A 15,736-nucleotide genomic window follows, 5' to 3' on the forward strand; every position below is an offset into this window, starting at 1 on the left:
TCCAGAGATACTTGCATCTTTTAAAAATAGAAATAAATGGAGAACAGGATCCAAAGATGAACCCTTGGTCGCTATATTCTTTCAGTAGGCACTGAGAGATGAGCAGCAAACAAAGATGCCAAAGGGGGTTCTTTGGAACTGCTTGAATTTTCTGGGGAGTGGCTGTGTATCAAGGGAGCCTTTTCCTTTGGTGCATTGTCACTGGAACAAGTAATTACCAGAGTCCTGGCCTGTCTCCATTTCCACACGTTACAAAAGTTCTTGCAGCATTGAGTGAGCTAGGACATCTGTGAAATGCTAGCTTCTGCAAAATGCACATACATTTACCCCATTCCCACCCAAATAAGTAGTACAATGCTACAGCACATAAATGAATGAAAACGAGTCGGTTGGTGGAGAACATGGGCAATGGACAATAGACTAGTATCTTCAGGGGCATGTGTGTGAGGAAACTTGCGTGCAAGAGCCTGTTTGTCCTCATCTCTTCCACTTCTGAGTTCTTGTTCCCTTCTGCTTATTTCTTCCACTAAAGAGCTGGAGATATCTGTGCCTATGTCAGCAACAACCGCATGTCCCAGAGTGTAGATAAAAGTTTCAGTGCTTTCAACAGTACCATGAAAAACTTGCACATCTTCTTGGGCTCCATCCCCCAGGTATGTAGGAGATCATTGTACCTGCTTCCTTTCCCCAGGCAGGTGTCTTTTTTGTGCATGACCATTTGCATCCTTTCCACATACTTCTAGTCTTGCTCTACTTCGACCCCAAACTCCATGTGCCATTGCCCAGGAAAGCACTTCTGCATCCTGTCTCTGTCTTTCTGCTTCCTACAGGGAAGCACCTTTGCATTGCCTGGCCCCATTATCTCATGATATACTGATATCCTGTCATTGCAATTTGAAGGTCAGGTACATCAGTGAGATTATCAATCAATCAAGTCTTTATTCGGTACATAACCAGCAAAGTTGCAAAAAGTCTAATACACAGGTATATCTAACCCGCCATCCAAATGCAATGGATGGGATACAACACCCCGCAATAAAATTTAAAGCTGACTATAAATATAAAATACACACATAAAGCGCAACAAATCACCTAAATAAAGTTATCTTTACTAGGTAGCCCTTCATTTAGATCACCACTTTATCTTTGCGAATTTTAAGGGCTATAGCTAAAAATCTAGCACAATTCAATATAAACTCCGGGTTTGTCTCAAATAATAGTTTCTGGCTTATTTTGGCATCGGTAATTCCATGCCATCACTTTATTATTGGAGAAATAAGCTTCATTCTACTTGCTTCATAGAACCTACAGTGCAATCAAGTACACAAGTGATTATGCTGAACTATGCAGCTATTGCCAGTGGCGAGTTTGGCTCTAGAAAAACCAGGTGCTGGGCACCTAGAAAGGATCCCATGCCAAGCAGAGAGCCCTTGGCTTTTCTAGCACTGGGGGCTAGAGGAGAAGGCACCAGAGTAATTCTGGGTTCCTTATTGGGAAACGTGCCTCATCCATAGCCCCAGACCTATCCAGTTTTATCAGCAGTGTTTTTTTTGTTTTTGGTATTTTTAAATAGAACCATAAGCAAAGTATAATGTGAAATTCACAATACTAGAAAGAACAAACAATGCTTTTCTAGTTAAAACACTACTGAGTTAGCCTTTTCTGAATATATTGCTTCTGTGGAATTTCCCCTTGAAGGCATTTCTCACACCAAGTTCTTGGCCTGGTATAAGATACCACGCAAACTTCCTGGAGCTATTTCTATGGAGCAAATTTAACTGTTTTTTAAAAATCCACAGAAGCACCTGAAGTCATTAAGACTCATTTGTGGCACCCGAAGATGCTTCTTTTCGAGCACCATTTCCTTATGAACATCTGCAGATATTATTGCAATCCAATCCTAAGCATGCATAGTGAGTAACAAGCCCTAAGGATAATCGGAACTGACTTCTAATACACGTGCATAGGATTGCTGCCTTTAGTTCATGTTAACATTCTTTCCATTCAGTGATTCTGGGCTCCACAGAGTCATTTTGAAAAGGATCAGTGTAAGAATTATCACAGCATGACAATGTTACAGGAACATATTTCAGTACTCTGCATTTGGACTGTACATGGTGTCTCATATTCTTTACAGTGTCATAGCTATGGCCATAATGACACTAATTATTTTGATCCTGTTTGCTGTTACTGGCTCTGTGGGTGTGATTATATTTCACCATTTTCCTGGTCCTCTGCAGGAGGTTGATTTCATCATCGACTACAGCTCAGTGCCAATAAACCAAACCAATGCCAGCTTTCTGGGTGAGTCTATGCCACTGACTATCATCTGGGGTCTGGGCTTCAATCTGATAAATGGGCATCAGCTAAAACTGCATTCTTCCATTGGACTATGTTATGTGACTTAGGGAACTGGGTTGAAAAGGATGGCTCACAATTGGTGGTTCAGAGCATTCAGAAGTACTTGGAAGTCCTGGCCCCAGTTGCTTGGCTAACTTTATTCATGGCCTGCAGTAGACAGTCCACATCATTAGCGTCTGCCCCTTCTCTGAGGTTGTCGCTAGATCCTGTTCTGCTATAGCACAGGATGTTGTTATGGACTGAGAGCAGAGATGTCCTGTCATGTCTTGAGGAGATCCAGCTAGATTGGGTTTGTGACTTGACATCCACAATACTTGGCCCTGAAATTTGGCAGCCTACAGAGTAGCAGGAATGATTTTTACTGATTGTTTTGTTCTGATTATATCCCTTTTTTGCAGGCATCGGGGAAGGTTTGGGGGGTAAGATTGTGAACCAGCTAAGTGGGAAGGCACACTCAGTGCTGAACACAGCTGCACAGCTTTGGAAAGGTATGGTCTGCTGCCCAAGGGGAGTGTGCTCAGGAATGTTGCTTGGATCTAGCAGCCACAGTGGGAGAGCAGATGTGGATCTGTGCATTTGCAGTTCAAGGGCGGGGGGGGGGGGGCGCACAATAGCTCAGGGCAAAGAAAGGTTAGAGGCCAGCAGTTTGCTTTTGGAGTTGGGTTTCCAGGAAGCTCAATGTGAGGAAAAGAAGAAGAGTTGGTTTTTATATGCCGACTTTCTCTACCACTTAAGGAAGAACCAAAAAGGCTTATAATCACCTTCCCCTCCCCGCAGCAGACACCCTGTGAGGTAGGTGGGGCTGAGAGAGTGTGACTAGCCCAAGGTCACCCAGCTGGCTTCATGTGGAGGAGTGGGGAAACAAATCCAGTTCACCAGATTAGCATTCGCCACTCATGTGGAGGAGTGGGGAATCAAATCTGGTTCTCCAGATCAGAGTCCACTGCTCTAAACCACTACTCTTAACCAGTACCCCACGCTGGCTCTAGAACTGAGCTTAGAACTGTATGCGCTGCCCATCTCACCCTGAGAGGGACCAGGGCATAAAACAAGGATGCTTCTCTTCTTCTGGAGCCTGAATAAAGGTGAGGGGGGTTGTCAGTCAGCCATTTTCCCCGATCTCTTTAGCTCCGATTCATAAGTCTGAAGCGATATTCCTTGGTGCTAGAAATGATTCATCAACTAGGTGAACAGTGAAGATTACAAAGTACCTCCCCAGTCTTTCTCTCTGATCTGCTCTGTTTGTGTCTTCCAAGGAGATAAGGCAGCATATGTGGTTTGCTCCTGCCATTTTCACAACAACTCTGTGAGGTAGATGGGATGAAAATAAAGTGACTTGTTCAAGGCTTCATGGCTGAGTGGGGATTTAAACCTGGGCCTTCCAGATCCTAGTCTGATTCTAACTACTACACCAACTAGCTGCTCTGTCTCTTGCAGTGATTGTTACTGTGGAACAGGAACTCCAGAATGTCAATGAGTCAGCCAGTCACTTGCAGAAGCTGCAGGAGGAACTGACCAACAACCTGACCACTCTGAGCAACGACATCAATAAGACTTTGCACGAGTGTGGCGAACCTTGCAAGAATGTTTCACTACAAGGACTGGCTGTCACGGCTAATTTCAGCGTGGTAAAGAAGGGTTGGGAAGGCGCAAACCTATTTGATTGGGGACAGCAGATTATTGAAAAACATATGAATAGAGGTTATTTTGGGGATACATTGGACGAGCCTTCTAGGATATATGAAACAAAGGAAGGCTGAAGCCAAGGAATGTCAGGGTGTTGGGCAACAAAAAGTTAATTAGGATGCTGGAAGGGCTGTGGCTCGGGTGCAGCACACATTTTGCATGTAGACAGTCCCTGTTTCAGTCCCTGGCGTTACCATTCAGCAGCTGGCGCAAGTAGGAGGTGTTGGGAAGATGGTTCTTTTTCTGAGATCTTAGAGAACCACTACCAGAAGAAATACTGAGCTTTTTTATTTTTATTTTTTGCTGTCAAGTCACATCTGACCTTTGGTGACCTCAGTGGGATTTTCAAAGCCAGAGAGCTTCAGAGGTGGTTTGCCATTGCCTACCTCCACATCATGACCCTGGTATTCCTTGGAGGTCTCACATCCAAATACTTGCCAGGGTTGACCCTACTTTGCTTCTGAGATCTGACAAGATCAGGCTGGCCTGGGCTATCCAGGTCAGGGCGAGCTAAATATACCAATGACCTAATTTGGTATAAGGCAGAATTATATACTCACGTTTGAAGGACACCCACCTCCATGTCCCTTGGTTTTTGCCACTACATAAATATATGAACTCTCCTATGTGTCCCAGCATATTGCTACCTGCATCAGTATTCACAGTGTGATATAGATCCCCCCCCACTTCCCCCTATAAGCACAGAATTTACCAAATCCTCCTTTGCTTGATTTGAGCCAGGGCTCCACAGGAAGCTTTTAAAAATATTTAGGGTTGTTCCCTGACATGTGTGAAGTAATACACGAAAGTTACTTTGTCCATGTACTGAGTATCTTTACCTTGCTGGACTGGTGGTGGTAGCAGCAGTAGTAGTATTTATGTAGACATTTTTTAAGAGCCATCTTCATCTTTGGGATTAGAGTGAAGGGCTTTTAGCAGTGTAGTCCTATAGTGAGTTATTCTAGGTCCATTGAGGTCCTCTGTATAGGATTGTATTGTAAGTCTCAGGACATGACTTGAATCCCACTACTTCTAATTTTTCACATTAGGAATAAATGCACACTTCTCACCACCAATATTCTAGTGCAATGTTAGATATGCATGGAGGTACGTATCCTGAAGCCTTGTACAAATTAACAGCTGCATTTGTATGGAGTGGCATGGTTGTTTGCTTTTAGAATGGCATCTGGGAACATGCAAATTCTAGTGTACATTTATGCACTGTATATCCTTTGATATCTCTTTGATATCTCTTTGATAACTCTTTGCTATCCCTTACCTGCTCCCACAGGTTCCAGATGTCCAGCCCGCACTTCAACTGATAGCCAATGTGACACACTTGAACCTCAGTGCCACACTAGAGGAGGTAACAACTCTTGTTTCCTGTCTCTGCTTGCTCCTTCCACTCTCCAAAGTAGACCAACTAGAACAAGGATCCATTCCATGTGGCAATGGGCCTAGGATGATCCACTTGGGAGAGGTGGTACAGCAGAAAAAAAGTTGTGGGTACCATGTGGTTAGCCATAGGCTGGGCATAAACACATTAATCAACCTTAGGCTATAAAGAATCCACTGCCCTCTTAAACTAAGAATGGCTCTTGTGCCCTCCAGAGGTATTGTTAGGCTGCTTTTGCTCTTTGGAAAATAGCTGAGTTCTTGTTGACGGGGATGCTTTCTTGTTGATGGGGATGCTTTCTTGTTACCATGTTATATACCATGTGATTCTGAAATCTGTGCCTTTCTTTTCTTTCTGTTTGTCTCTATCCTGGGTTCCCTGTGGTGGCAGGCAAACAATACCCTGTATAAGATACCAGAAATGGTTGCTGAGCAAGCAAAGAATGTGGCATCCGGTAAGTGACTCTGCACATACATCCACAGTCCACATTTCAATTACTGGTTGAAATATGGTGGGGAATGGGAGACAGTTGCTTCTGTAATAGCCCCCAAGACAAACTAAAGATCTGGCTGACTAGTTAAAGACATTATTTTCCATCTTAATTGTTCAGCACAGCTATAGCACAGTCCGGTTTTCCTTTGAGAACTGTTGTATAAATCTACTTCTATATACAGACAGGAGTTCATACCTACCAATTTCTTATGTGTAAAAATGGAGTTTCCTATACTGAAGCATTCCAACCTCCTTTTATGTATGTATGGGGCAAAGTAGACACTTTTTCATACGTGAACATAAAAAACAACTTTAATGTAACTTCAAACAAGCAGTTAATTCCTCCCAATGTTGTTTCCTCTGACTGGCAGAACCTCTGCAAGCCCAGCCTGTGGTTCCTTGGGTGAAGAAGCCTAAGGGACTGAATCTGGGATCTTGCATACATAAAGCATGTCCTCTCTCAGTGAGCTTTTTTTGCCCCCCCCCCCAAAAAAAACCTACAAAAAAAATCAGGACAAGAAATATACACAGGCTGAATGTATTTTCTTGGTGTAAGAAATGTTTGTATGTGAAGTAGCATTCCGGGCTGCTTCATAGATGGCATTTTTATTGTGCATACAGGTTTATTGGGGGTGGGAGTTGAGGAAAATTGTGTACTGAACTAATACACTAGATCTGAAAAGACCAAAAGGGTTGTGAAAATGTAACATTGGCTGATCAGGGCATGCAACCCCCAGTGGGGCAAATAGTATCCTCCCTGGGGCTGTTTCAGGTTGGGGAAATGATGCCTGGGGGCGGGGAGGCGGGAAGTTTAAGCCCCTATGATTATAGTCTGATTTGGGCCTGCATGCAGTTGGGTTGTGTAGAACCTGAGAACACGCCTCTCTACCTGACTTAGGGACATCCTCAGGTAAAAAGTGATGTGTGATTAGACCTTAGGAGACTGGCGACTGGTTCTTCCCATGATATTTTAAATTGGAATTGCAATGGCATGGAGCCTTGATTCAGACTGGGACTGCAGTGCATGAGAAAAGTGTTTTTTTTAACCCTTTCACCCCAATGGTTTTGCATTTTGAAATGGATCTCCCCCTTCATGCTGTTATTGGCTCTGGATTTAAAATAATTAATAGTACAGGGTGTGTGTGTGTCAGCATTAATAGATAGATTTTAGGTTAAAGTGTTATAGCCCCCTCTCCTGCACTGCTGCCACAATCTGAATGACCATGTACACCTTTAGTTGTCATTTCCAAAACACTGGGAACATCTGCTTACAGATCTGTCAGAGCCTGATCTAGGTAGGCAACTGGAGGATGGGTGAGTTGCAGATTCCATAAATTATGGAATTGGACACCATTGTCCTGAGCTGAAGATCTACAACATTAGTAGCTCATGAAGCAGAACAAAATGTGCTGAGACACTATTCTCTGGATAGAAGTAGCTCCAGGTTTCTTGAGAAAGTACAGCAAGTGGTTGAAAATAAATCAGTTGTACTGACTTAGTTCTGCAATCTGCTTGGTTTCTTTACATGCTACATTTCAGGATTAAAGTTCACTATGGCCATTGCTTCGCCCTAACTCTTTCACTTCCAGTTCAGGCATGCTTGACAAATATTTCCTCATTTTCATGATAACATAATTTATTAGTCTTCTGTTACTAAGGCACCCAAGTGCATAAGGCACAGTAAGAATCACACTTGTTTGACAATCTACCAGGCTATCAAGCACATGCCCTACATGCAACCAGAGTGAATAGATGACAGTTCTCCTGCTCCAGTCCCTCTTGGTTGTAGCTCACAACATGTAGAGGTTAATCCATTTCTGGTCTGATCCTTGCAGATGCACAGGCTCATCTGGACAGCATCAAGGAGACGATTGCAAGACTCCGTAGCAACCTCCCCATACTGGACACACTGGGAAATGTCTCTGAGTTACTAGATGACGTGACTAAGAAGGCCAGTACCTATGAACCAGACATCAAAAGCTATGATGGCTATAGGTAGGAGTTGTTCAGCATATTTTAGAAGAGCCCATGGAGCTAGGGCCGGCCAAATCTGGTTTGTTTTAGGATGGCCAAGGGTTATGCCCGTTAGTATAACCTGACATTTTATATTTTCTGTCTTTTATGTGCCAGGTAGCACAAACATTTACCACCCCCAATCACTGCAAAGGTTTGCCTTCCCAACAACATAGCTAAACAAAATAACAACTAGCAGTATTGAGCTGCCACATCAAATAGTTGCTTGCTTCTCCAGTCTGTGCTACTTTCCTTGGAGTGTAGGGCAATTTACCCATTTAGTAACCATGCTGTAAGTCTCCCACTGATAGTTTACATTATAAAACACATAGAAATAAAGAGCACAAAGCCCAGCAGTACTTACAAAAGGTAGGATTCCCACAAACATTCACAGTTAAACTGACGGCAGCAACTTCAATCCATCACATTTGGGCAGGGTAAAATTATGTCATTTCTGGCTCTGCTATGCAGTTTAATGTTCTCAGGATGCCAGCTATTGGAAAGAATAGTAGCACAGGAGATGAGCTGAAGCCTCTCTGGTCATTGTTTTTGGAGGCTTCTAACTGCAGTCTGCTGATCCAATGTTGTCAGTCACTCCAAAGTATGTTGAGGTTTCCCAGCTGCATAGTTGGATGGCATGCCACTTCTAATTGCAAAGTTTAAAGACTGGTATGGATAGTCTTTCTCTTTTCCCATTAACTATACCTGGCCTTGCATATCTGATTGGTTTATTTAATGTCCAATATTTTGAGATAGGTGAGTCTCTTGACTTGATTTTGCAGATAGCTGACACAGTAGAACCCTGTTGGTTCTTAACAGAGGTCTGGCCTATTACATGATTGAATGCAGTTTAATAGAGCCTTGTGCAATCCTACACATTTCCTGTTGTCTAAAGCTCATTGATTTGAATAGGTTGGAGTAACTTTGCATACAATTACACTGTAAGTCATTGCTCTCTGTTTAAATCCTTGCTGAACTCTTCTGACTGGTGGTATTCTTTTTCTTCCCCTCTAGGAGGATTGTTGGCATCTGTCTCTGTTGTCTGGTGCTTCTGATAATTGTACTTAATGCTTTCGGCCTGCTATGTGGTGCCCTTGGGCTAGACTTGAAGGCACCACCCACCAAAAGGGGCTGCCTGTCCAACTCTGGAGGAGACTTCCTAATGGCGTAAGACATTTTGCACACTACCTCTCTCATCTTGGGTGAGGAATCACCCAATAGGCCCCCTGTGTACCCACCTGATGATGGTCAAAGAGACAGACATTTTCAAAAGGGGTGGGAGATGTGCTAGAATGGGATGGGAGGAGGAAGTGATCTTGCTAGGTGGTGTTGGTTGCTTGATTTTCCAAGTGCTTGAGGAGAGCCTTTTGGTGTGCAATCTACGCTTTGCAAGTGCTGCAATACTGGGGTATGTACCGGTGTCTAGGTGGCAAAGCCACCTTCTTTGCAACTGGGAGTCGAACTAGGAAGACAAAATTTCAAGTCTCCACTCTGCTGCGTGGCCTACCTCCACAGGGTTTTGTGATGATAAGGGGTGGGGGTGGACCTTGTCCTGAACTCCTTGTGGGACATCTAATAAATAAGACATCCCTAGCACCCCAGGCTAGCCTGATTTTCATCAGATCTCAGAAGCTAAGTGGGGTCAGCCTGGTTAGTATTTGGATGAGCAACCTCCAAAAAATAACAGGGTTGTGATGTGGAGGCAGGCAATGGCAAACCACCTTCGAATGTCTCTCGCCTTGAAAACCCTACGGGGTTGTCATAAGTCAGCTGTGATTTGACAGTGCACACACACATTCTTCATTTAAGAAAACTCCCAAATGCTCTGTGACATCCCTGGTAGAATGGCACAATGCTAAACTACAAAACATTTTTATGTTATTTGTTTAGGAAACTGTAGGCAGTTTACAAAATAACATAATAAAATGCATACATTAAAAGTTATAAATTTAATAACCTGAGAATAAAACAACCCAAATAATTGAGCAGCTTAAAATGAATTTAACAATTTTCAGACTAAAAGTACATTATAACCTGATTTTAAAAAAATCAACCCCTTAATTAAAAGGCTGGGTAAACAAAAACATTATGGCTTGCCACCTAAAAGAAAATAACCTAGGCATCAGGTGAGCCTCATGGGGAAGGGCATTACATAGTCAAAGTGCAAGTATTGATAGTTGTCCTCTGATATTTTTAACTTTTATTTATTTACCTTTATTTCTCACCTTTCTGCCCAATGGGGACCAAAGCAGCTTACACTGTTCTCCTCTCTTCTGTTTTATCCTCACAACAGCCCTGTCAGGTAAGTTAGGCTTACAATGTGTGGCTGGCCCAAGGTCACCCAGCAAGTTTCTATGGCAGAGTGGGGATTCGAACCTGGGTCACCCAGATCCTAGTTTGTCACTTCGACCACTGTACCATGCTGGCTCTGCATATTTTCTGTGCCTTTCCTTTTGCCACTGCACCCTGCTCCAGGTTGTCCAGATGGGACCATGCTCTCATCTGTGGTGGATTGTGTGTGGCTGAATTGCCAGCATGAACGTAGGGCTAGACACTGGGTAGACAGAAAGGCTCTAAAGTCTGTTCTTCGGCTTTTCAATGGAATCTCATGCATCTGATAATTACTTCCCTTTCTTGACAGGAGTGTTGGGTTCAGCTTTATTTTTGCGTGGCTTCTGATGCTGCTGGTTCTGCTGACATTTTTAGTAGGGGGCAATGTATACACGCTGGTGTGCCGTCCCTGGGCCTCTGGAGAGCTCCTCGAGGTAAGTCCCATAAACTACCATTCATATTCATGGATCCCATTTCATCCCATCAGAAAGAAGACGTGGAAGAAGGCATGTGGATCAGAGAAGTTAGTTGATGTCAAAGTTGCTAGCTGTGGTATCTCTAAATCCCAGACCAGAGACCACATTGCACCTCCCAAGTTCTAGTTCTGGACTCCATTCCCCCTATCCCCAATTTGACCTTCATGTCATTTTGGCATGAAAGTTGTTCAAGTCAGCCAGACATGCTACAATCTTGATAGGGTGGGTATCATAACTAGGGGGAAGTACTTTGTACATAAGTAGGTAGATAAGGAATCCTATCGATTACTGCTTTCCCTCCTTCTAGTTCCTAGGAAAACCAGGGCTGTTCCGAGAATTCAACCTGTCGAGCTACTTGGGATTGAAGGGTTCTAATTTGACTCTGACCAGACTCTACAAGTGAGTGCCAGGAAGCCTGACTGGTTTCCTCTTGATCTTCTCTTACATCCTGCCAGCTGTGATTGATCTTCAGTATCTCCAGTGGGAGTCAGACCTTTGAAGGTGGGAACGAGAGCTTCAGACTGGACAGAGTTAATGCCAGGGTAACTTCCCCAGCCATGCCAAAGCCATTAGTGCAGGGATGACAAGCCTTAGCCTGCAATCTGCTCTGTGAAGTGCTTCCTAGAGGGACCATGCCCTTCTCCCCAGCACCCTCCAGCACAGTCACTATGCTCTTAGCCATGCTGTTTCCCAGAGCTCCTACCCAAGAGCCATTTTTCTAACCTTCCCACAGAAGTCAAAAGCCATCATAGACTAGAATCATAAAGTTGGAAGGGACCACCAGGGTCATCTAGTCCAACCCCCCGCACAATGCAGGAAATTCACAACTACCTCCCCACATACCCCAGTGACCCCTACTCCATGCCCAGAAGATGGCCAAGATGTCCTCCCTCTCATGATCATATGAAGACTGATTTTGGCCAGTTTTCCCTTGGGGTAAGCTGGATTCTGTGAGTGGGGAGCTCTTTCGCATGATGATTCTATCGCTCAACTAGTATTTTTTTAAAAGTATTATTATTATTGGACTTATATCCCTCCCTCTATCCTGGCCGAAGCCATAGTCTGATGTATTCTACATAGTTTGATGTAGTCTGATGTATTCTGAACTGTTAGCTAATTTTTCTCCCTTACAGGGACTGCAAGAACAATGACTCCTTGTGGGACACCCTGCAGTTGGGTGAGATGGTCTCTCTAGATGACACCCTCAACATCAGCAGGGTTAGTGAAGAGTACCTGTAGGGGCATAAAGCATGCTACCTAGCCAGGCTGGTGCCTTCAAATCTCAGCTTTGAGTCTTTGGTCTGTGGTACATCTGCAGCCCCTTCCTAACTTAGACCAGAGGGTGAGACAGACAGTGAGTGCCCTGTGCTCTTGCCCACCTTGTGTTTTTTTTTTAATTGTCCCTGCAGTACACACAAGAAATTGATACCACTTTGAATAAATTAAACATCAGTGTGAATTCTACAGAGTTTCTGACGGAAGACCAGAAGCGTTCCCTGAAGGAACTGGGCGAAAAGGATGAGTCACTGAAGCTGAACTTCACCAGTGCTCTGCAACAAGTGAGATGGGAATAAGAAAAGGGTTGTCACCGAATCAAACACACTTCCATGTCTGTTGCTCCCTTACAAAACTGACCACTGTGCGCTCTCTCTCTCTCTCTCTCTCTCTCTCTCTCTCTCTCTCTTTCTTTCCTGTGCAGATCAACCAGAAAGTGACACAGAAAGATCTGTCTGTGTGTGCTGATCAGCTAGACAACCTGGCAAATCAGACAGTGAGTGTTGCCTGGACAGAATGTCAACCATTTTCCTACAGGGTTTCTCTCCCTACGACTCCCCTTCTCAAACTGAGCCCACGTGTGACTTTGGTGATCCCCTCAGGGTGTGAGCTTTCAGTTCTTAAGGATTTTGCACAGAATACTATTTGACATTTATATTGTTTTTCTGGTGTTCAAAGTGCTTCTCAGTAATGCTTATAACAGTAGACAGGTAGGCTGAAGGAGTGGCTTGAGTAATGTGACTTCCCAAATCACAGCTCATTCTCTTAGCTACTATGACTCACCAGGTGTCACATGAACACTTGAAGCTGCCTTATACTGAATCAGACCCTTGGTCCATCAAAGTCAGTATTGTCTACTCCGACCAGCAGCGGCTCTCCAGGGTCTCAGGCAGTGGTCTTTCACATCACCTACTTGCCTAGTCCCTTTAACGAGATGCCGGGGATTGAACCTGGGACGTTCTGCATGCCAAGCAGATGCTCTACCACTGAGCCATAGCCTCTCCACATATGACTGGCCTTCGTGTTTTCCCAGTCTTCCCCTTTGAAAATAGGAGGCTCTAAATTGGCTCTTGTAGCCACCAAATAGGATTTGTAGTGAATAATAGAGGCACAGCAAGGAGTTTTGGATGGCAGAGGGCTACTAAACCAAAGTACAGGGCACCTGGATTGCGACCTGTTGTGAATAAGGGATGACTGTCTAGAGATGATGTAAGTTGATGTGGGAATCCACTGAACATGGCTATATGTCTCACTTATTGGACTTATGATGGTATCATTTTCAGGGAGTCAATAATAGTGAAAAACTGCAAAATCACGCCAGACGTTTAAGAGAGCTCCAGTCATGGACCAAATCCAGTTTTTCTGCTGAAATTGTGAGTGATGCTCCCTCCTCTCTCCCCTCTTCAACTCCTCTGCCTGCCTTGGTGCTGTCCTGGGTGAATGCGCTCTGGGTGGATTTCGGCTTCACAGTTCTCCTGCATGTGTGGAGATTCTGTTGAAAGCATCCTCTCTAATTAGCATTCTTTGCCCTTAGCAAAACCTGAACAGCAGTATCTGGCAGTTACAGACATCTCTGCCTCAGATTCGGGTAAGTAGGCCATGTTCAGGTTGAAGGGTGGGGGCAAAACCTTTTTGATTCCAAGTTCTTGAAAGTTTCTGTAAAGGACTTCTTGCTATAGATATTTAAGGGGGGAGTCACAGTAGCAGGCAATCTGTCCAAGCCCCATGGCATAAGTATGAATGTGTAAATTCAGTGTATTGTATGCCAGTTGAGGAATGAAGAAATTTCCCCATGGTATTAACCTAGGGGTGGGGTGTGGGATGGTCCAGAGCTCAGGCTTGTTGTGAACATTGAAGAAGATTGATTGGCATCCCTTAGATGGAGAAAGGACATGTTTATGATTGGCTCTGCTGATGGCCCAGTGCCATGTTTGTGTGTTTTGGTGCCAGCAAAGATAGTATAATGCTAGGTAAGAAGCTTCAGTCTCCATTATCCTCTAGTGCTTAGTGTTGCATTTTAAGGGGTTGTCACAACCTCATGATAATATATTGTGTGTGTGTGTTAAGTGCCGTCAACCGCTTCCGACTCATGGCGACCCTATGAATGAAAGTCCTCCAAAATGTCCTATATTTGACAGCCTTGCTTAGATCTTGCAAACTGAAGGCTGTGGCTTCCTTTATTGAGTCAATCCATCTCTTGTTGGGTCTTCCTCTTTTCCTGCTGCCCTCAACTTTTCCTAGCATGACTGTCTTTTCCAGTGACTCTTGTCGTCCATGACGTGACCAAAATACGATAGCCTCAGTTTAGTTATTTTAGCTTCTAGGGTCAGTTCTAGGGTTTGATTTGATCTATAACCCACTGATTTGTTTTTTTTTTTGGCAGTCCACGGAATCCGAAACACTTTCCTCCAACACCACATTTCAAAGGAATCTATTTTCTTCCTATCAGCTTTCTTCACTGTCCAGCTTTCACACCCATACATAGTAATAGGGAATGCGATGGCATGAATTAATCTAGTCTTGGTGGCCAGTGACACATCCTTACACTTCAAAATATTTTCTAGCTCCTTCATGGCTGTCCTTCCCAGCCTCAATCTCCTTCTGATTTCTTGGCTGCAGTCTCCCTTTTGGTTGATGGTGGAGCCAAGGAATAGAAAGTCTTCAACAATTTCAATTTCCTCATTGTCAACCTTAAAGTTGTGTAATTCTCCTGTAGTCATTACATTTGTTTTCTTGATGTTCAGCTATAGTCCTGCTTTGGCTATAGTCCTGCTTTCTGCCAATAATGTAGTGTCATTAGCATATCTCAAATTATTAATGTTCCTCCCTCCAATTTTCACTCCACCTTCATCTAAATCTAATCCAGCTTTCCTAATTATATGTTCTGCGTATAAATTGAAGAGATAGGGAGATAAAATACATCCTTGTCTGACACCTTTGCCAATTGGAAACCATTCAGTTTCTCCATATTCTGTTCTAACTGTGGCCTCTTGTCCAGAGTACAGGTTGCGCATCAAAATGATCAGATTTAGTGGCACACCCATTTCCTTTAAAACCAGCCATAGCTTTTCATGATCCACACAGTCAAAAGCTTTGCTGTAATCTATGAAACATCAGCTGACTTTCTTCTGAAATTCTCTCATGTACTTCAGTAACCAGCGTATATTTGCAATATGATCTCTAGTGCCTCTTCCTTTTCTGAAACCAGCTTGAACCTCAGGCATTTCTTGTTCCGTATATGGTAACAGCCTTTGCTGTAAGATTTTGAGCATCACTTTACTTGCATGAGAAATTAATGCGATGGTCCGATAGTTGCTGCAATCTCTGATGTCTCCTTTCTTGGGAATTGGAATGTAAATGGATCGTTTCCAGTCTGTGGGCCATTGTTTTGTTTCCCATATCTGTTGGCATATTCTTGTCAAGATTTTGATGGACTCCGTTTCTGTGGCTTGAAATAGCTGTATTGATATCCCATCTGCTCCTGGTGATTTGTTTCTCCCGATTGCTCTCAATGTAGCTTTCACTTCCCTTTCTAAAACTGTAGGTTCTTCTTCAAAAGATTCTTCTTGGAAATAATATTTTATCCTTTCATCTCTTCTGTATAGTTCTTCAGTGTATTGTTCCCACCTTTTCTTTATTTTGTCCTGTTCAGTTAACGTATTTCCATGCTGATCTTTCAGCATGCCTAATCGTGCTTTAAATTTCC

At 43.6% G+C, this 15,736-nt stretch overlaps 1 protein-coding gene across 1 annotated transcript in view; it reads left to right on the top strand.

Moving 5' to 3' along the window:
* Nucleotides 1-15,736, top strand: part of LOC130477712 (prominin-1-A-like) — a 38,229-nt gene that overhangs the window by 14,468 nt on the left and 8,025 nt on the right. The window contains exons 4-19 of the mRNA XM_056849759.1: nucleotides 533-653; nucleotides 2,241-2,304; nucleotides 2,760-2,849; nucleotides 3,799-3,989; nucleotides 5,339-5,413; nucleotides 5,834-5,897; nucleotides 7,771-7,930; nucleotides 8,963-9,115; nucleotides 10,590-10,713; nucleotides 11,063-11,154; nucleotides 11,889-11,973; nucleotides 12,165-12,314; nucleotides 12,455-12,526; nucleotides 13,139-13,150; nucleotides 13,314-13,403; nucleotides 13,565-13,618. Of these exons, the coding sequence (XP_056705737.1) occupies nucleotides 533-653; nucleotides 2,241-2,304; nucleotides 2,760-2,849; nucleotides 3,799-3,989; nucleotides 5,339-5,413; nucleotides 5,834-5,897; nucleotides 7,771-7,930; nucleotides 8,963-9,115; nucleotides 10,590-10,713; nucleotides 11,063-11,154; nucleotides 11,889-11,973; nucleotides 12,165-12,314; nucleotides 12,455-12,526; nucleotides 13,139-13,150; nucleotides 13,314-13,403; nucleotides 13,565-13,618 (1,597 nt within the window). The remainder of the gene's footprint in view (nucleotides 1-532; nucleotides 654-2,240; nucleotides 2,305-2,759; nucleotides 2,850-3,798; nucleotides 3,990-5,338; nucleotides 5,414-5,833; nucleotides 5,898-7,770; nucleotides 7,931-8,962; nucleotides 9,116-10,589; nucleotides 10,714-11,062; nucleotides 11,155-11,888; nucleotides 11,974-12,164; nucleotides 12,315-12,454; nucleotides 12,527-13,138; nucleotides 13,151-13,313; nucleotides 13,404-13,564; nucleotides 13,619-15,736) is intronic.

The sequence above is a fragment of the Euleptes europaea genome, chromosome 5 (genome assembly GCF_029931775.1).
Source record: "Euleptes europaea isolate rEulEur1 chromosome 5, rEulEur1.hap1, whole genome shotgun sequence".
Lineage (NCBI taxonomy): Eukaryota > Metazoa > Chordata > Lepidosauria > Squamata > Sphaerodactylidae > Euleptes > Euleptes europaea.